We start from the raw sequence: 18,689 nt of genomic DNA on the forward strand, positions 1-18,689 counted from the left end.
AAGAGACAGCAAGCTTCTGTCTCTTTGCTCTACCAATTTTTGTGCTTCCCTGAAATAAATCTGCTTTGATTTTAATATATAAGCTGGTGCTTACGGGGCGTTTTGTGACAGAGAATAATGAAAGAACACCCACTGATGAACATACGAAGCACAGTCTTTTGCTAATTCACTGTTCATGCTTTCAACCCTTAACTGTGCAGTTTGAATGACATAGACCTTGTGTTATGTCGTACTATCATGTGGGATGGGTGGGGAGCAGAATGGGGACAGAATACCACCACCCAAGGTACAACTGGAAAAGCTTTGATAGCTTTGGATACAATAGGGTCTCTTAAGAGCCGCTTAGACAGGTACACAGAACATAGAATAGTACAGCACAGTACTGGACCTTTGGCCCACAACGTTGTGCCGACCCTCAAACCCTACCTCTCATATAACCCCCCACCTTAAATTCCTCCAAATAGCTGTCTAGCAGTTTTTTAAATTTCACTAGTGTATCTGCTTCCACCACTGACTCAGGCAGTGCATTCCACGCACCAACCACTCTCTGAGTAAAAAACCTTCCTCTAATATCCCCCTTGAACTTCCCACCCCTTACCTTAAAGCCATGTCCTCTTGTATTGAGCGGTGGTGCCCTGGGGAAGAGGTGCTGGTTGTCCACTCTATCTATTCCTCTTAATATCTTGTACACCTCTATTATGTCTCCTCTCATCCTCCTTCTCTCCAAAGAGTAAAGCCCTAGCTCCCTTAATCTCTGATCATAATGCATACTCTCTAAACCAGGCAGTATCCTGGTAAATCTCCTCTGTACCCTTTCCAATGTTTCCACATCCTTCCTATAGTGAGGCGACCAGAACTGGACACAGTACTCCAAGTGTGGCCTAACCAGAGTTTCATAGAGTTGCATCATTACATCGCGACTCTTAAACTCTATCCCTTGACTTATGAAAACTAACACCCCATAAGCTTTCTTAACTACCCTATCCACCCGTGAGGCAACTTTCAGGGATCTGTGGACATGTACCCCGAGATCCCTCTCCTCATCCACACTACCAAGTATCCTGCCATTTACTTTGTACTCTGCCTTGGAGTTTGTCCTTCCAAAGTGTACCACCTCACACTTCTCCGGGTTGAACTCCATCTGCCACTTCTCAGCCCACTTCTGCATCCTATCAATGTCTCTCTGCAATCTTCGACAATCCTCTACACCATCCACAACACCACCAACCTTTGTGTCATCTGCAAACTTGCCAACCCACCCTTCTACCCCCACATCCAGGTTGTTAATAAAAATCACGAAAAGTAGAGGTCCCAGATCCGATCCTTTTGGGACACCACTAGTCACATGAAACTTAGAGATGGAGCTTAGGAAAATACTATGTGCTAGGGAAATTCTAGGCAGTCTCTGGAGTAGGTTACATGGTTGGCAGAATATTGTGGGCAGAAGGGCCTGTAATATGCTGTAAATTTCTATGTTCTATCTAAGCCCACACCCTGGTTTGGCCAACTGTCAAACTAATTGATAAGATTGAATATTTCTCAGTAACAGATATTCAAAACTTTGATGTTGGGGTTTAAACAAAGACATTAATGAATTTTCCATGCATTTTAATTCGCTAAACAGGAAGTAATCAGAGGGAGGGTCACTGCATGATTAAGAATAACCTGCAGCTAGATCTTGGCAACATTACTTTCTGTCAAATAAATGAGCACAAACACAATGTGCATTTCACCTGACATAATGTAGCAATGCGTTTCATTGGCATGGGTTCACACCTGTAAGTCTGTGTAATGACATAGAATCAAACTATGAGAAATATGAAGTGCCAAGCTATAGGGTGGGCTGTAAAAATATGCTGAAATAATAGTTAATGTTGATATTAAATTATACTCACTCTGCTAGGAAAAACTGTAGTGACAATCAGCCATTTATAATTAATTGCAAATAAAGTTGTTTAGATTTTGTGAAATATACCTGAATTAATATTATTTATGTAATTCAGCTACAAGGGAATTGCAGTTTTTTTTACTACTGTGCAGTTTCTGTTCAAAATGGAAATATTTACTGTATCTTCAACTATTCTTAAAGCTTTGAGCAAAACTAGTGGCCAATAGCACACGGAAGAACAAAGTACACACAGAAAATGAAAGCTATTTTTCATCACGGGCTGTATCTTTCATCTATTCCAGTGTGACATGTATGTGGTTTAGCAATCTGGAGGGAAAAAAGTAATGAAAAACATTTTTATATGTATCAAATCATCAATCACAAATTTTAAACAAATGTGATTTTTGATATTTCATGGAAGGGGTATCTTGGAGCTGTTTTTAGCCAGAGATTATCCTTGAACCTTCGGGAGAGATTGCCACCTGTAGCAAAAGGACCATAGGGACTTCCCCTGTTTCCTTCAGCATTGGAGGATAGCCAAATATTTAACGGGGGTTAGACTCGAAGATATCCTGAGTGGCACAGTGGCACAAATCATTCATTAGGATTTCTTTCATTGAGACATTTTTTAAAAAAGTTTTCTTTTGCTTTATCACAGATCTAAACAAGCCACAGATTTATCCACCAGTCGCTAAGTCATTACCGCAAGAAGGGAAACATACTGTTTAAATACCTTGGAAATGTTGTATATTAGTTTCAATGTTCTGTTCAGAACAAGGTATTTGTTAACTCGTGGAGCTACTAAGCTCAGCTGCCCTGTTAATTAGTTATATGTGGGGGAGTAAATGCTTATGAGGTGTTTATTACAGAACATCTTCATCCAAAAAGGAATGTGTGGCTGAGGAAACAGTGCAGGCAGCGGGGTTCCAGATTTCTGGATCATTGGGATCTTTTCTAGGGAAGGTGTGACTTGAACAAAACGGACAGGTCACACCTGAACCCAAGGGAGACCAATATCCTTGCAGGCAGGTTTGCTAGAGCCGACAGGGAGGGTTTAAACTAATTTGGCAGGGGTATGGGAACTGGAGTGTTAGGGCTGAGAATGAGGCAGCTGGTATACAGATATATGCAGTGTGTAGTGAAACTCTAAGGAAGGACGGGCAGGTGGTAGGGCAAAATTGCAGTCAGTGGGATGAGTTGAAATGTAATATGGGGGCAAAATCATAAAGGGTGTTGAATGCAGTACTGAAGATGTTTTTTTGAATGCACTCAGTGTACGGAATAAGGTTGAGGACTCCCAACTCCCTTTGCACCTCTGAGTTTTGAATTTTCACCCCATATAGAAAATAGTCTATGCCTTTATTCCCTCTACCAAAGTGCATGACCATACACTTCTCTACACTATATTCCGTCTGAAACTTCTTTGCCCGTTCTCCCAATCTAAGTGTTTCTGCAGACTCCCTGCTTCCTCAACACTACCTGCCCTTCCACTTATCTTCATATCTGTAAACTTGGCCACAAATCCATCAATCCTGTCATCCAAATCATGACATATACCATAACATGAAAAGAAGCGGTCCCAACGCTGTTCCCTGTGGAACGCCAGTATTCACTGGCAACCAGCCACAGAAGACTCTCTTTATGCCCACTCTTTGCCTCTTGCCAGTCAGCTAAGCTTCCATCCATGATGTGGAAAATTGTTCAGGTTTATCACTTTGACAAAAAGCTGTACTTCCCAGTCTGGATTATCAGCCAATCAATCTCTCAGTTTGGGAAAAGTACTCTGAGAGGTAAGAATTCAGCAATAAACTGTTCCTACTGCCTCGTTTGGATTTCATTGAGATCACTTGGCTGCCAGTCCTCATCACAACTTTGATTCAATTAGGAAGCCAAGGGCTAAGTTCCGTGGGTGAAATGAGAGCACTTGCTGGTGTTGTAACAAGGGGAGAATGCTTAAATGGTTGAAGTGATGCCTTGCATAAAGAAAGATAGTTGTGATTACTGGAGGTCCATTGTCTTAGCCCCAGGCCATTGGTGCAAGAGTTCCTCACAGCAAAGCTTCTAGACCTGACCGCCATCAGCCAATTCAGTGATCCTCCTTCCTTCAGAAGGTTGAATGGGGGATGTTTGCTGATAATTGTGGAATATTTAACCTTATTCTTGACAACTCAATATAGCCCATACTGGCATGCACAACCTCAACAATATTTGGGCAGGAATTGATAAATGACCGGTAAAGTTCATACTATCAGGTAATGACTACCTATTTTAACAGATTACCCAAGTACCTTCCCTTCCCTCAACATCACCTTTGCCAAGTCCTTGACTATTGACCTTCCTGAGTTCACTATGCTAGAAAAGCAACAGGTTAGCTATATAGACCATTCTTAGCTAGTCATCTTCCAGTTCAGCCACATAAATACGTACTTCTACTCTTACAGCAGTTCCCAAACATATGACTTCTAATACCAAGAAAAACAATAGACACACAACTTGCACTAGTTGTGCACCATTGTAATTTAGAGAAATAGCACTTCCTTCATTTGTTCTTGCAGATCTCTATACAACAGCATTGTGGGATTATCTTCTCGAAAAGGGTTGCGGTGGTTCAATGTGTTTCACCAACTCGAAGATGATGTCAGGTTTATGACTGTAACCAAGATAAAATCTATTCAATGCAATATTTTTGGGAAGCCTACTTTAATAAAGTTTCAGTGAACAAACAAAGAGGTTCATACAATCTTTTCTTTTAGTCATCAATGATTGGCTTTATTTGGGCACTTTCTGTTTATGCTGCATATTTTTGTTGTAGCCATCTTAGCTTAAGATATTTCAAGGCATATTGGGTTAATGAGTAATGCCAGGGTTTTACCCTCTCCCCAACTGAACACATTTACTGCTGTCGCAGGAAAACAGCATCCATCATCAGAGACGCCCATCGCCCAGGACATGCTCTCTTCTTACTGCTGCCATCAGCAAGGTGGTGTGGGACCCACACCACCAGGTTCAGGAATGGTTATTACCCCTCAACCAACAGGCTCTTGAACCAGAGGGGATAAATTCACTCGCCCCCACACTGAACTGTTTCTACAACCTATGGACTCACTTTCAATGACTCTTCTTTTCATGTTTTCAATATTTATTGCTTATTTATTTATTATTCTTAGGCTTGATTGTTTTCATTTCTTTGTATTTACTGTGAATGCCTGCAAGAAAATGAATCTTAGGGTTGCATATGGTGATATATATGTACTTTGATAAAAAAATCTACTATGAAATTTGAAATTTTTAAATTTAATATGAAAGTTAAAACTGTTTTATCAGTTTATTTTCCAAGTACTGTTGTTATAAATCTATTTTCTGAAAGGCATATCAGTATTGAGTGTCCACCTAACCTCCTCCTATTCTTGTTAAGTTCTGAATGGATTTGGGACCTTTTCCCAAATTCTTAATTCAGCACTTGTTATGTTCCAGTGAACAGACTCCAATGAAAGGCCAGCTCTCTGACACCAGCGAGTGCACTTAGCTGAACTAAAACCAATAAAATTGTTACAGGTTTTAGTGGTATTTTTGTCATTGAAGACTTTTGCTTTCTAACTGTGAGCATGACTTGAACATTACCGAGAATGTAATCTGCTGTACATATGAAAAATATCCCATAAGTCTCCAGATTCAGAAATGAAACTTGCTGAGAAGTTGATCAGGAAGCTGGAACCTGATTTGGCTCAGTGTCAGCTTTTACCATATTTAGCTTATTATTTTTTTCCTGTTAACTGGCATTCCTTCATTACTGTATCCATTGACAGAAACTGAGAGCAACTTATTTCATTTGATAGATTGCCTTAGAAAAGTACAGGAGCTGTTGAGGCAAGGGGAGACATGCCTTAAATGTGGAACCTGATCAAAATTCTGTTGGTCTTTGCCTGTTCTCAAATTCAAAATGGTTACATTTCTCCAACTGATTAAATCAAAACTGAGTGAAAGTATACAAAATCAGCAAAAGTGGGTCTCATTAATTGGGCTGTCCAAATGTTTATGCTAACATCAGCAGTAGCTTGATAATCAATTCCTACCATCTCCTTTCATCAGTGGGAAAGTGATGACAGAATTAGCTATTGCTCCTGATTTATTGCATATATACAATTCACTTGACTAAATTCATTAACAACCAAAATACTATTAGTGGGTATTCATCTCCATTGGTGTTATTGTTCACTATTATTTGCCAGCATTCATATACTGTATTAAAATTGTTGATGAGTCCAGAATGTTTTTCTTAAATTAAGGCAACACCATGCTGCTATCCAGTTGGATTGTCATTGTTTTGAAAAATCAATAAATTCAAGCCACTGTATTTGGATAGATCATGTGCGTCTTCATATGCCTTTATTTTCCCTCTTTTTCTTTAAAATGGATGCAAGGCATAAGTCTAAGATGGTTCAACCCTCTCTTTTTTTATGAAGAGAAATGATATTTTCTTTCCAAATACCCTGAACTTCAACCCAAGGCAATTTTTTTCTCAAATTATTTTTAAAGAGAGCTTGAAATTATTTGCAGCAATTTGTCTGCAAAAGACCAATCCTTTGCTGTCATCTTCTTAAATTCAATTTACTTCGGTATTTATCCAGTCAGAATGACAAACTACCTCCGTTTCTTAAAACAATCGAAATATATTTATGCAAATGAACATTCTGATAATTAACTGGTAAAAAAAAGTGCATTGACAGATTTCCATTGGTTACTTCCCTCCCTTTATTCTGGTCTTTGATCAGTTACATTATTATGAATTGATTTTGCGAGTAAGCAATCTTGCAAAGTGACGGACAGAACCTACACTGATGCGGATCATTGGCTTGGATGGTGATGAGTTGGTTAACTTGGTTTGCCCTGCATAAAATCCGAAAGTCATTAGGAGCATAGGCAAATACGTTCATTCACTGACATTTCAAGCTATGCATGATAATTTAATTATGGAAAGTGAATCTGGTCTCTCATCACAAGAGAAATAATCGAATATTAACTTGCAGAAATGTGTTTCAGTTCAATTAAGTGGTCGATGATCAACGCATCCGCGTTTGCAGCAGCTGGGGGGCGGGAGGAGTGTCAATCACTCTGCGCCGCAAGGGCTGCTGGGATAGGGCCTAGTGCGGCGCTTGACCGAGTACCAGGTGGCTGGTGTGGCAGAGCGGAAAAGACGACTAACTGAGGGGGGAGACAGAGAGAAGGAGAAAGAAAAGGAGAGAGATCGACCGACGCGGGGAGACGCGCTCGCACACACGGTAGCTGAAGGCGAAGGTCCAGCTGCCACTTCCTTTGAGGACGGGAGTACCGGGCGGGCCGCAATATGACTACCGCCGTGGTCCAGGTCTCCAACGTCTCTCCGGTGGCGAGCAGCGAGCAGCTGAGGACGCTCTTCAGCTTCCTGGGAGAAATCGAGGAGTTCCGCGTCTTCCCTCCCGAGTAAGTGTCCGAGCTGGAGCGTCCATAACCTCCCGGTGGAGGCGCGCATGGGCCTGGCAGTCACCGCCCGGGGGCAACACAGCGGCGGCGCGCTTTCCTACTCGCCTCCCACCCCTCCGGGCGCTGCTGCCCATTATTCCTGCCCGCCATCTTACACTGATGGGCGACAAGTTTACATCCTGCCTCCAGTCGCTACTTGCTCGTTGATCAGGCAGTTGTGCTGATCATCCTGTCGCTGGAGCGGTGAGGGGGAGGGGTGGCAGGAGGCAGGTAGGGGTTGTACAAGAAGACCGCTGGGTTGGAGAAGCAGGGATGTGGGTGAGAAGAGGACGAAGGGGTGTTGAGGGGGTAGTGGTGGAGTGTGGTGAGAAAGTGACAACAGCTTTGGCGAGCAGTTTTTCTGAGTCAGTACCAAGGGAGTGCTGTACAGTTGAAGATGTAGTGGAAATCAAAGGCATCTTCTTGATGAAATGGATGAAAAAATCAGTAGGAGAATATCTTTTTTTGATCTCACGCCAGATATGTTGAGAATTAGGGTTCAGTTTGTTTTGGAAGGACTGATAAAGCTAGAATATACTAATTGGGACCCTGAGGAAGTATGGAGGAAGCTTGGTGTATGCATTTAAGGACCTCTGAAGTTAACAGCAGGCTGATGGATGAAGTAGTGAAGAAGGCATGTGGAATACTTTCCTTAATTAGCTAGGGCATGGAATATAAGGTCATTGAGATAAGACCATAAGATACAGGAGCAGAAGTAGGCCATTTGACCCATTGAGTTGTTTCATCATTCAGTCATGGGCTGATCCAGTTCTTCCAGTCATCTCCACTCCCCTGCCATCATCTCATAACCTATGATGCGCTGGCTACTCAAGAACTTATCTATCTCTACCTTAAATCAGCGGTCCCCAACCACCGGGCTGCGGACCGGTACCGGGCTGTGTGGAAACGATATGAGTCAGCTGCACCTTTCCTCATTCCCCGTCACACACTGTCGAACTTTAACATAAGGTTGCCAACTGACCTGTATTTGCCGGGACATCCCGTATATTGGGCTAAATTGGTTTGTCCCATACGGGACTGCCCTTGTCCTGTATTTCCCCCGCTAAGGTAGAGCGTTCCTATGAAATGGTGTGAAGCAAAGAAACAATTACCATTAAATAATTTATATGGGAAAAATTTTTGAGCATTCCCAGACCCAAAAAATAACCTAACAAATCATACCAAATAACGCATAAAACCAAAAATAAATAACACTAACATATGGTAAAAGCAGGAATGATATGATAAATACACAGCCTATATAAAGTAGAAATAATGTATGTACAGTATAGTCGGGAAGATGAAGGCAAAACCGATTTGTGGGGAAAAATTGGCACATATGCGCACACAGGTGCCCGCGCAAGGCTTCATGGTCATGGTAGTCTTTCCTGTGGTAAAGTGTCCTGGGATTTGACTGCTACTTTTGTCCCTTATTTGGGAGTGAGAAAGTTGGCAACCCTAGCATGTGGAGGTGAGTTTAACCCTATTTGAACACCCCCGTGGTCAGCCGGTCCGCAAGAATATTGTCAATATTAAGCTGGTCTGTGGTGCAAAAAAGGTTGGTGACCCCTGCCTTAAATGCACCCAGTGACTTGGCCTCCACAGCCGCTTGTGGCAGCAAGTTCCACAGATTTACCACCCTCTGACTAAAGTAATTTCTCTGCATCTCAGTTCTAAATGGACGTCCTTCAATATTAGTTAAGCTGCCAAATGGAGTTTGACGTGCATTTCTGGATGCCAAACAATAGAAAGGGGAGAGGGGTGTTGCAGAGGAGATTCACTGGGTGGTTAACTAGGATGAAATTTCAACAAAATGGAGATATTCATTATGCTGAATATGTTTTCTTTGGAAATGGTGGAAGATGAAGGAGACCTGATTGAGGTATGCAGGATTATGAAGGCGGAGACAAACGTTGGAAAATGGTTTAGCTGAAGATCTCCACATTAGTTGATTTAGGATTAGACCATTCTATTGTTATTCATTAGTTTGCTGTCAGAGCAGTAGCCACAATGGATGCCACTTGCCAAATGAACAAGAAGCCTGATCTGCTTGAGAATAATCACTGAATAGCAGTAGCAGGACACAGAAAATAGCTGTAGAGAAGGTGCAAGAGGGGAAGACACTGAAACCTTTCTGAAGAATGAAGGACCTTTAAGGTTCAAATTGCCCATTCTATTTTATTGGGCTTGTTACATCTTAAGATTTTTTGTGTAATAACTATAACCTAGTACTGTCAGCCAAATCAAAATCTCCCTCTTTTACTGCTGTGTACCTTTCTTTCACGTTTGTCAGAAATGTTTGCCAGTTCCCTGGAATAAAAAAGCAATTGATTTGCTGTTTATATTAGGTCATGTACAATGTGACAAAATGTATTGCTTTTATCATTACTGCAATGCGAGAATAAAATGTACCAATTCAATAGAGTGAATGGCAACAAATTAAATCACAGAATTGATTCAGGAATGCAGTTCAATCACTGCCTCCTCCAAAATTAAAGAATATGTCAAACATTTATTTCTATTTGTTAAATGTGCGGATATAACTTCCCATCAAGGCATAAGCAAGCTTTTGGCCAATAAAATCACATTTGTTATTTAATTTGGTGGAAGTCCAGAATTAAATTTTAGGAAATGAAGCAGGTTTACCTCAGCATGTCCTTTTTCTTTATTCATTTTTGGGAATCTCGGTATAGTAGGCAAAACTAGCAATTATTGCTCACTGATAAGAGAATGACAATAAGATTAAAGATTGTTTAATATCATTTCCTGTACATAAGTGTAAAGAAATGGTTGTTACTCCAGGTCTGAAGCAGCCCAAAAAAACCACAAAAGATAACACAATAATAAAAAATCAGAATAAATATATAGATATCTTACATACAGATTGATGGTTTGTGCATAAAGTTATGCTAGGCTGTACATAAGGTGACTGACAGGAAATAATAAAAGTAGTGGTGGAGTTGGTGGGTATCTTGATCAGCCTTACTGCTTAGGGAAAGTAACTACTTTTGAGTCTGATGGTCCTGGTATGGATGCGACACAGCCTCCTCCCTGAGTAGAGTGGATGAGATCCTTTATGACGTTGCTGGCCCTGCCACTGTCACGTCCCTCCCGTGTAAGTGTCCGGGCTGCAGTTCTGGAGTGTCCGTGAACTCCCGGTGGAGGTGCATTGGACCTCGCAGGCGACCCAGCAGTGACGTGCTTTTCTGCCTCTCCTCCCATCCACCGGGTGCTGCTGCCTATTATTCTGTGGCGGTCAGTGCCCACTGTTTTACATTGATAGGCAACAAGTTTCGATGCTGCTTACATTTGTTACATGTGCTGATTGCCCTTTTGCTGGTTCAAATAATTCAGAGGGGTGGCAGGAGGCTGGTAGGGGTTGTTCAGGAGGTGCATTGGGTTGGAAGAGCAGGGATATGGGTGAGGGGTGGTGGGAGGTGTTGAAAGGGTCGGGTTTGAGGGGGGAAATGGAGGGCTTTTGGAGGAGTTGGAGTGTGGTGAGTGACAACAGCTTCAGCAAGCAGCATTTTTTGAGTTGGTACCAAGGGAGTAGTGTGGGCAAGTGGCCAGGTGGTTAGGGCATTGGACTAGCTACCTGAAGGTCGTGAGTTCGAGCCGAGGCAACCTGTTGTGTCCTTGAGCAAGGCACTTAATCACACATTGCTCTGCGACGACACTGGTGCCAAGCTGTATGGGTCCTAATGCCCTTCCCTTGGACAACATTGGTGTCGTGGAGAGGGGAGACTTGCAGCATGGGCAACTGCTGGTCTTCCATACAACCTTGCCCAGGCCTGTACCCTGGAGAGTGAAGACTTTCCAGGTGTAGATCCATGGTCTTGCAAGACTAATGGATGCCTTTAAACCAAGGGAGTGCTGTGTAGTAGAAGGTATAGCACCTTGATCAAATGGATCTTAAAAAAATTCAGTAGGAAAATACCTTTTCTGGCACCTTTCTGTATATACGTCCGTGATGGCAAGTTGGCTGATAGCAGTGATGCATTGGGCAGTTTTGACTATAGATTGTATAGCTTTCCTTTCCGTCGCAGTGCAGTTTCTGTACCGAGCAGTGCAGGGTGCTCTCTACTGAGTATCTGCAAAGTGATATGATAATGGATCTGTAATGTCCTGCTCTCAGCCTCCTCAGAAACTAGAGGCATTCTTGACTTGTAGGACGTGTTCTGAGACCATGAGACGTCGTGTGTGATGTGCACTCCCAGGAGTTTGAAACTGCTTGCAGTTTCCACTGCTGTGCCGCTAATATAAAGGAGGATGTGAGTTCTGAAGTCGATAACCACCCCCTTTGTCTTGTTAACAGCAAGGAAGATGCTATTTGTCTGGCACTAGGCTCCGAGCTCTTCCACCTCCTCTCTGCAGGCAGTCTCATCGTTTTTAGTGATTAGTTCTACCACTGTCGTGCCATTGCAAATTTGATGATGTGATGGCACGTTTGTTTGGCCATGGTCTCAACACTCATCCCTGGGGGGCACCCGTGTTGAGGATAATGGAGAAGGAGGTCCTTTATCAAAGATCTTTTCATTAGGAAGTCTAGTGCGCATGCGCCAGTTATGCATGCAGCCTGGTACAGCCATTCTGATCTATTCTTTTACTTTCTTCTTCTTACTTTTTAATTTACGCTATTTTTGTATTTTTTTTCTCACGGTAACACGTCGAAGCTGCACTCTCTCTAACATGCTGGTAGAGAGAGAGTTTTATTTGGGTTTTCTTTAGCGCTGGGAATGGTTACATCCCGACACACGGGACAGAAGCAAGGTTGCATTGTGTATTCCACGGACCAGCAAATCCCGGCCGGCTTAGCTAACAGAGCGGCAGACACCCCTGCTGAAATCCGGAGGAAAACACACAGAGGATGCAGAGGGGGATCACAAAGCCAAGGAAAGAGGACCAGGTCGAGACAACAGAGACTTTTGGAGAAGAGGAGTTCGGTGGGTAATACCGCTCCGGCTGACCGGAAGTGCACCAAGAGTGGTAAGCGTAAATGAGTTTCGTGCTTACTGATCTGGTTAACAACGGATGGTGCAATTCGGGGTATATTACGATCGAGGAACGTGTTTGTAGACTGGATATTGAACTTTTTACTGTTGGACTTCGGCCACATTCCACTGTGATACAACACTGGCGGCACGGGAGGTCGTTCTTGCCTGTGGCCATCGAACATGCAGCTCCTCCCGTGGAGGGTCAGACACCCTGAGCCAATAGACTGGTCCTGGACTTATTTTCCATCTGGCATAGTTTGCATTTTGTTGTTTGATTGTTGGGGTTTTTTGTATTGCTATATTTACGCTCTATTCTTGGTTGGTGAGGCTGTAACAAAACCAAATTTCGCTCGGAATTAATAAAGCATATCTATCTATCTACCAGTTGCACAGTGGTGTATAAACTCACCTTGAATGTCTGCAACCATTCTGAAGATGTACACTCATTGGGCTGTTGGGTAGGGTGTTTCAAGATTTAGCTCCAATGGTAAGGAATATCCATGTATTTCCCAGTCAGTTTATCCCATGCAGTTTGGTTATGGTTTTGAAAAGTTTGGATTAGCTTAAATAAGTACTGTTTGTAAAGGATGCACACTGATGCACTGGTGGAGGGGGAATGAATGTGAATTGCATGCCAATCCAACATTTTATTTAGTGTTATTGGGGCTGCCCACGTTCAGACAAGAAGAAATGATTGCACTCTTCATCTGACTTGAGCCTTGTGTATGATCGAAAAGCTTTGGAGCTTCAAGAGATGAGTCACCTGCCACAGATTGTTTGGACTTTTCCTTGTAGCCTGATCGAGTTAAGTAACTGGTTGATCAAGGGATCTGTGATCTTGATGGTGGGTGGAATAGGAAAAGGTAATACTGTTGGACGTGAAATGTAATTAATCATTATCTGACATTTTAACGGCATGTGCCTGATACCAGCCTGGATGTTATCTAGGGTGTGCTTCATGCTGAAGAGTTACAAATTGTTTTGTGGCACGGCATCATAGCAGTTAGTGTATTGCTAGTACAGTGCCAGTGACCCAGGTTCAACTTCACTGCTGTTCGTAACCGGTTTGTATGTTCTTTCTGTGACTGTGGGTTTCCTCTGGGTGTTCCGGTTTCCACACGTATTCCAAAGACGTACTAGTTAGTAGGTTATTTGGTCACATGAGTGTAATTGGATGGCATGGGTCTGTCAGAACAGAGAGGAGCCTGTTACTGTGCTACCTCTCCTAAATATAAATAAATTATACAGTCAACAAACATTCCACCTCGGAAGAAGAGTAACTGATGAAGAAAATGAAGATGATTGAGCCGAGGACACTGGACTCAGATTCCTGTGGGCTACATTACTTTGTAATTGTGATCAGTGTTCCCTCTAATTTGTATTGACCAATGTGCACAAAATCTTGTGCTGTGCAATTTTTTTTTGCCCGCTGACAATATTTCTGCACTGAATTTTGAATATAGAGGTATTCATTTTAACAGCTAGCAAAACGCTGCCAATAAGAACTTTGATCTCCTCTGGGTGTGATAGTTTTTGCTCTCGTTCATCTGGATTCTCACAGACCTGTAGCAGGTAATGAATGTAATTTGCTTACTAAATGATGTTTTAAAAAGTCATGTTTCCAAAAATAACTCCACTTCTTCCCACTTGCAAATTCTCCACCAACTTTTGCATTGGGACAATACATGCCGGTAACACCAGTTTCTGTATTGTACTTAAGTATTTCTTGTAGCTGCACGTTCCTAGCCTCATGAGCTTTTGATGTAGCAGTTTCTACGGTTTCATTAAGTCATTCTGCTTTAAATGAACTATCAGTTCTTTTGCGCTTCACACGCTTTGCATCTTCAGCATTTGCCACAGTGAAACAAAATTTCTTCGATAAAAGCAGTACAAATAAGCTATTTCTAAAGTCTACAGACAAGTCATTGCAAACTCTGTGCTGTCCACACCATCTGCATCAGAAACTGGAAAAGGAAGTGTGATTGTGTACGATTGTGAAATGAGGTCGAGGATGACAACCCTCTGTGCGCAGTTCAAATTCCTTTATGTCAGGGTTCCCCAATCAGTTTTCCACAAGGGCCAAATTATGTCAAGCATGTCAAGCCAAGGGCCAAAACATCCAGAGTTTTTTTTCATTGTGCCAGTAAGTTGTTTTATGGGCAGATGTTGTTGCTGTTATTACCATTATTATGATTATTAGTAGTAGTAGTGGTAATAATAATTTAGGCCTGGGACTCTCAAAACCTGTGTTGTGGGTCACACAAGAAAAAGAAATACACTCTTGAAACAAAGTAAGTCCAAAACCAACCATTTAATTATGACTAGCTATCACAACTGCCAGCTGTCACACTGAGAACTCATCTGGGACTTAAAACAAACAAACACCCCCCCCCCCCCCAAAATGGTAGTCTTCATCACTTCTCTTCCACACAGTTTTAGTAGTACTTCCTTTTCCACTGTTTCTATTCTCTCATTTAATCTATTTGTTCTTTTTAATTAAGCTATGTAGCATTTGAAGTATGAAGGGTAGCTATAAATGAAATTATCACTATTATTATTGTAATATTATTATACCACAATAAGATTGACAAATGGACAAAAATTGATTCACTCACCAATCAGTGAGAGAAATGACAGCGACGGGATGAGGCAATCCTTCTGATGTCGGGCCTGTATTCTGTTCTGGCAATCCTGAGGCACTGGCCAAGATGTGCATTGGAGAGTCTGTTTCAGTCCTGGTTGTTGATAGAGTTCATTGAAGAAAACGATGACTCACATACATATGTGGAGGGGAACAGTGTGAGTAGGAGCATTGCAATAGCAATTTTGTTTTTGAATTGAGCTTGGGGAACCACATTGATCCAAAAGTCACTCACCCCAATGTCCTTGTGTTGTGCTTTGAGCAAATCAGATGTTCCCATTTCCAAGACCTCCATCTGAAGAGTTGCCTCATCTATGGAAGGCACCAGCCTTTTGGCTTCTGCAGTCCACTGGCCGTCAGCCGAAACGGAGAACGGCTGTCTCAGGAAGAGGAGGATGTCACCTGAGAATTAAAGTTTTCTGCCAGGCTCATCACGAAATCCTTCATCACTGAATCCTCCCTCATTTCGTTCCTCTCACAATGCTGCCGCAGATGTGGAAAGTGTAACTTTCTCTCTGAATGTGTCTCTCTCCAAAAGGTTCAGCTTTGACTGGAAAGCTTCAGTCGCCTCGTACATGTCCACAGCAGTGTGGTTGTCGCCTTGTAATTGCAGATTAAGTTGATTTAGATGAGACATGATGTCACACAAAGAAAGAACATGTGCCATCACCTTGTTGTCACTTAAAAACCTCTTAAATCCTTGGTCTTTTTGGCTCTGCAGGCAGGATAAAAATGACACAAGCTCATTGCGAGGTCGCACACCCTCTCCAACACACGGCCTTTGCTCAGCCAGCGAACATCATTATGCAGCAACAGATCTTTGTATTCCGCTGACATTTCCTCCATCAATGCTCTGAAAAGGCGATATTGCAGACTAGAACTCTCACGAACAAAATTTACCAGTCTCATCACAATATCCATCGCCTCTTTCATTTCCCCACACAGTTTAGTGCACAACACTGATTTGTGAATAATGCAATGAAATGCCAAGAGTGCTGGGTTAACAGCGGCAAACCTGCTTACCAAGCAGGTTTGTCCCATCAGTGACAAGGGAGGGACACAATTTTGTTCACATCCAAGCCATTCTTCTCGAAGAACTGTGTCAATTGGTTAAAAATTATTTCCCCAGTTGTGTGCCCAGGCAGAGGAAGCAAACAAAGTAGGTCTTCCCCTCAAAAGATCTTGCGAACACAAATAGCTCTTCCATATCGGTTCGGTCACAGGACGAGTTTATGGCTAGTGATATGGCTTCTGCTTTCCCCAAATTGGTGAGTAGATTGCAAAGACATTTCTCCGCTAAAACTTCTACTCTTCTTGTTGCCTTGTTAGCTGACAATGGCTAATAGCTCCACAACCGTTTTCTTAGTTTTCTCATCATGACTTAAAACTTTGCCAACCATATCAATTGCACACGTTTTAATCAACTCGGCATCGTGCGCTCTACGGGGGCATAGATCAAGTGTACGGTGTGGGATGAGGTTAAAATAAATTAGAGCAGTGCACACTTTATTTACATGTTATGACAGGTACGTTCACGTGAGTGCCAGTGGGTCGGCGCGGTCTAGACATTTGGTTCTTGTGGTCCGGACCTGGCCTGCAGTCCACGGTCCGCCTATTGGGGTTGTCTGCTTTATGTGCTAGTAGCAAAAGGTATGTGTGTATACACACATCTTAGTGACTTGAACTACTGGAGTGTTACAATGACTCATTAGCTGCATTTTGACCAAGGATCTGTGACGTCATGTATAGTTAAATGCTGTCTTGAACTTAACAGAAGTGGCACTGTAGTAATGGAGCAACACACACAAAATGCTGCAGGAACTCAGCTGGCCAGGTAGCATCTATGGAAAGATGTACTCTCTTGTTGCTTGGATTTCCAGCATCAGCAGATTTTGTCTTGTTTGTTATTATAGTGATGGTCTTGGTGTAATAACTTCAGTAAACCATGATGTAAACGCACTCAAGTTGAATTCAGAAATAGTAAATGTGAGATCACTTGTGAGAGATCACAAGGATAGAGATGAAGGAAAAATATTGAGAGCTTGTCAGAAAGGCAGGGCAGTAATCCATTTAAATCTAAGTGTAGGCTGGAACAATCAGAGGCAAACATGCAAGATGTTCATCAAGTGCTTTCAAGATCATTTTTTAAAAAAGGCACATTATGGAGCCCATGAGATAGCAGACTTTATGTGACCTGCTCTACTGCATAGAGTCAGTTTTCGTTATGACCTCATCATTAAGGTATCATAAAATAACAGCAATCATTATATTAAATTTTATATTCATTTTGAGGGAGAGAAGAGTGGCCATTGTTAAATTTTAAACGTGAGTAACAGAATGAATGCAGACCTGGTTAAGGTGAACAGACAGTTTAGATTAGGATCAGTCAATTGGCATGTAATGGCAGGCATTTGTGGAGATGTTTCAGAATACAAAAATTAAATACATTCTGACAAGGAAAAAATAATCACAAGGCGGAAACCCACCATCTGTGGTTAACTTAAAAGAAAATAAAGTCAAAGCATACAATTGCCCAAAGTAGCAGGACTTAAGATTGGGTATAATGCAAAACACAGCAAGAAGTGTGAAGTCTAGTTTATTGTCATATGCACAAGTTCATGTACGCACAGGTGGAATAAAAAATTGCTTGTAGCAACATCACAGGCACATAGCATTTATAAGCAGCATTCACAAAGACATAAATTATTTTTGACATTTACACAAAAGAACACAATTAGAACAAAAAAAATGCCAGTTTAGTAGAAACTGGTCATAGTGTTGATAAGCTAGTGATTAGTATGCTGCTTTGTTCAAGAACTGAATGGTTGAAAGGAATTAACTATTCTGGAACCTAATGGTTTATGGTGGTTGTTAGGTTAATTGAAAATTACAAAATACCCCTATTGTAGATGGGTGGTAGCAATAGCAGAATCCTGGAGACACATGAGACTGCAACTGCTGGGACCTGGAGTCAAAAATTAAACTGCTGGAGCAACTCAACAGGTCAAGCAGAATCTGTGGAGGGAAAGCCACACCAGGGAGGGTAGAAACAGGATGATTTGGCAGATAAATGCGTGGCTGAGAAGCTGGTGCTGGGGGCAGTGCTTCAGGTTCTTGGATCATTGGGACCTATTCTGGGGGAAGTATGACCTGTTCAAAAGTGACGGGTTGCACCTGAACCCGAGGGGGCCCAATATTCTTGTGGACAGGTTTGTAGAGCTATTGGAGAGGGTTAAAACTAATTTGGCAGGGGATTGGGAACCGGAGTGAAGGGAGACAGGATGGGACAGATGGTAAAAAAGTAAAGATAGCATGCAGTCAGACTGTCAGGAAGGGCAGGCAGGTGATGGGACTTAGTTGCAGCCAACAGGCTGAGTATCAAAACATTTGGGATGTAGAATCAGAGGATAGCAAATACGGTACTTAAGTATTGCATCTAAATGCACATAGTATAAGAAATAAGGTGGATGATCTTGTTGCACTATTACAGATTGCCAGGTATGATGTTGTAGCCATCACTGAATTGTGGCTGAAGGATGGTTGTAGGTGGGAGCTGAATGTCCAAGGTTACTTGTTATATTGAAGGAATAGGAAAGTAGGCAGAAGGGTGGTGTGGCTCTACTGATAAAGAATGGAATCAAATCAGAGGAAAGATGTGGCATAGGAT

General features: G+C 42.1%; 1 protein-coding gene across 2 annotated transcripts in view; it reads left to right on the top strand.

Annotated features, from left to right (window-relative positions):
* The first annotated feature begins 7,013 nt into the window (after positions 1 to 7,013).
* The window catches only part of srek1 (splicing regulatory glutamine/lysine-rich protein 1), an 83,708-nt gene continuing 72,032 nt past the window's right edge, over positions 7,014 to 18,689 (top strand). For both annotated transcript variants that reach the window (XM_072257793.1, XM_072257794.1), the window contains exon 1: positions 7,014 to 7,348. In XM_072257793.1, coding sequence (XP_072113894.1) covers positions 7,233 to 7,348 — 116 coding nt within the window. In that variant the 5' untranslated portion in view covers positions 7,014 to 7,232. The remainder of the gene's footprint in view (positions 7,349 to 18,689) is intronic.

The sequence above is a fragment of the Mobula birostris genome, chromosome 5 (assembly GCF_030028105.1).
Source record: "Mobula birostris isolate sMobBir1 chromosome 5, sMobBir1.hap1, whole genome shotgun sequence".
Taxonomy (NCBI): Eukaryota; Metazoa; Chordata; class Chondrichthyes; order Myliobatiformes; family Myliobatidae; genus Mobula; species Mobula birostris.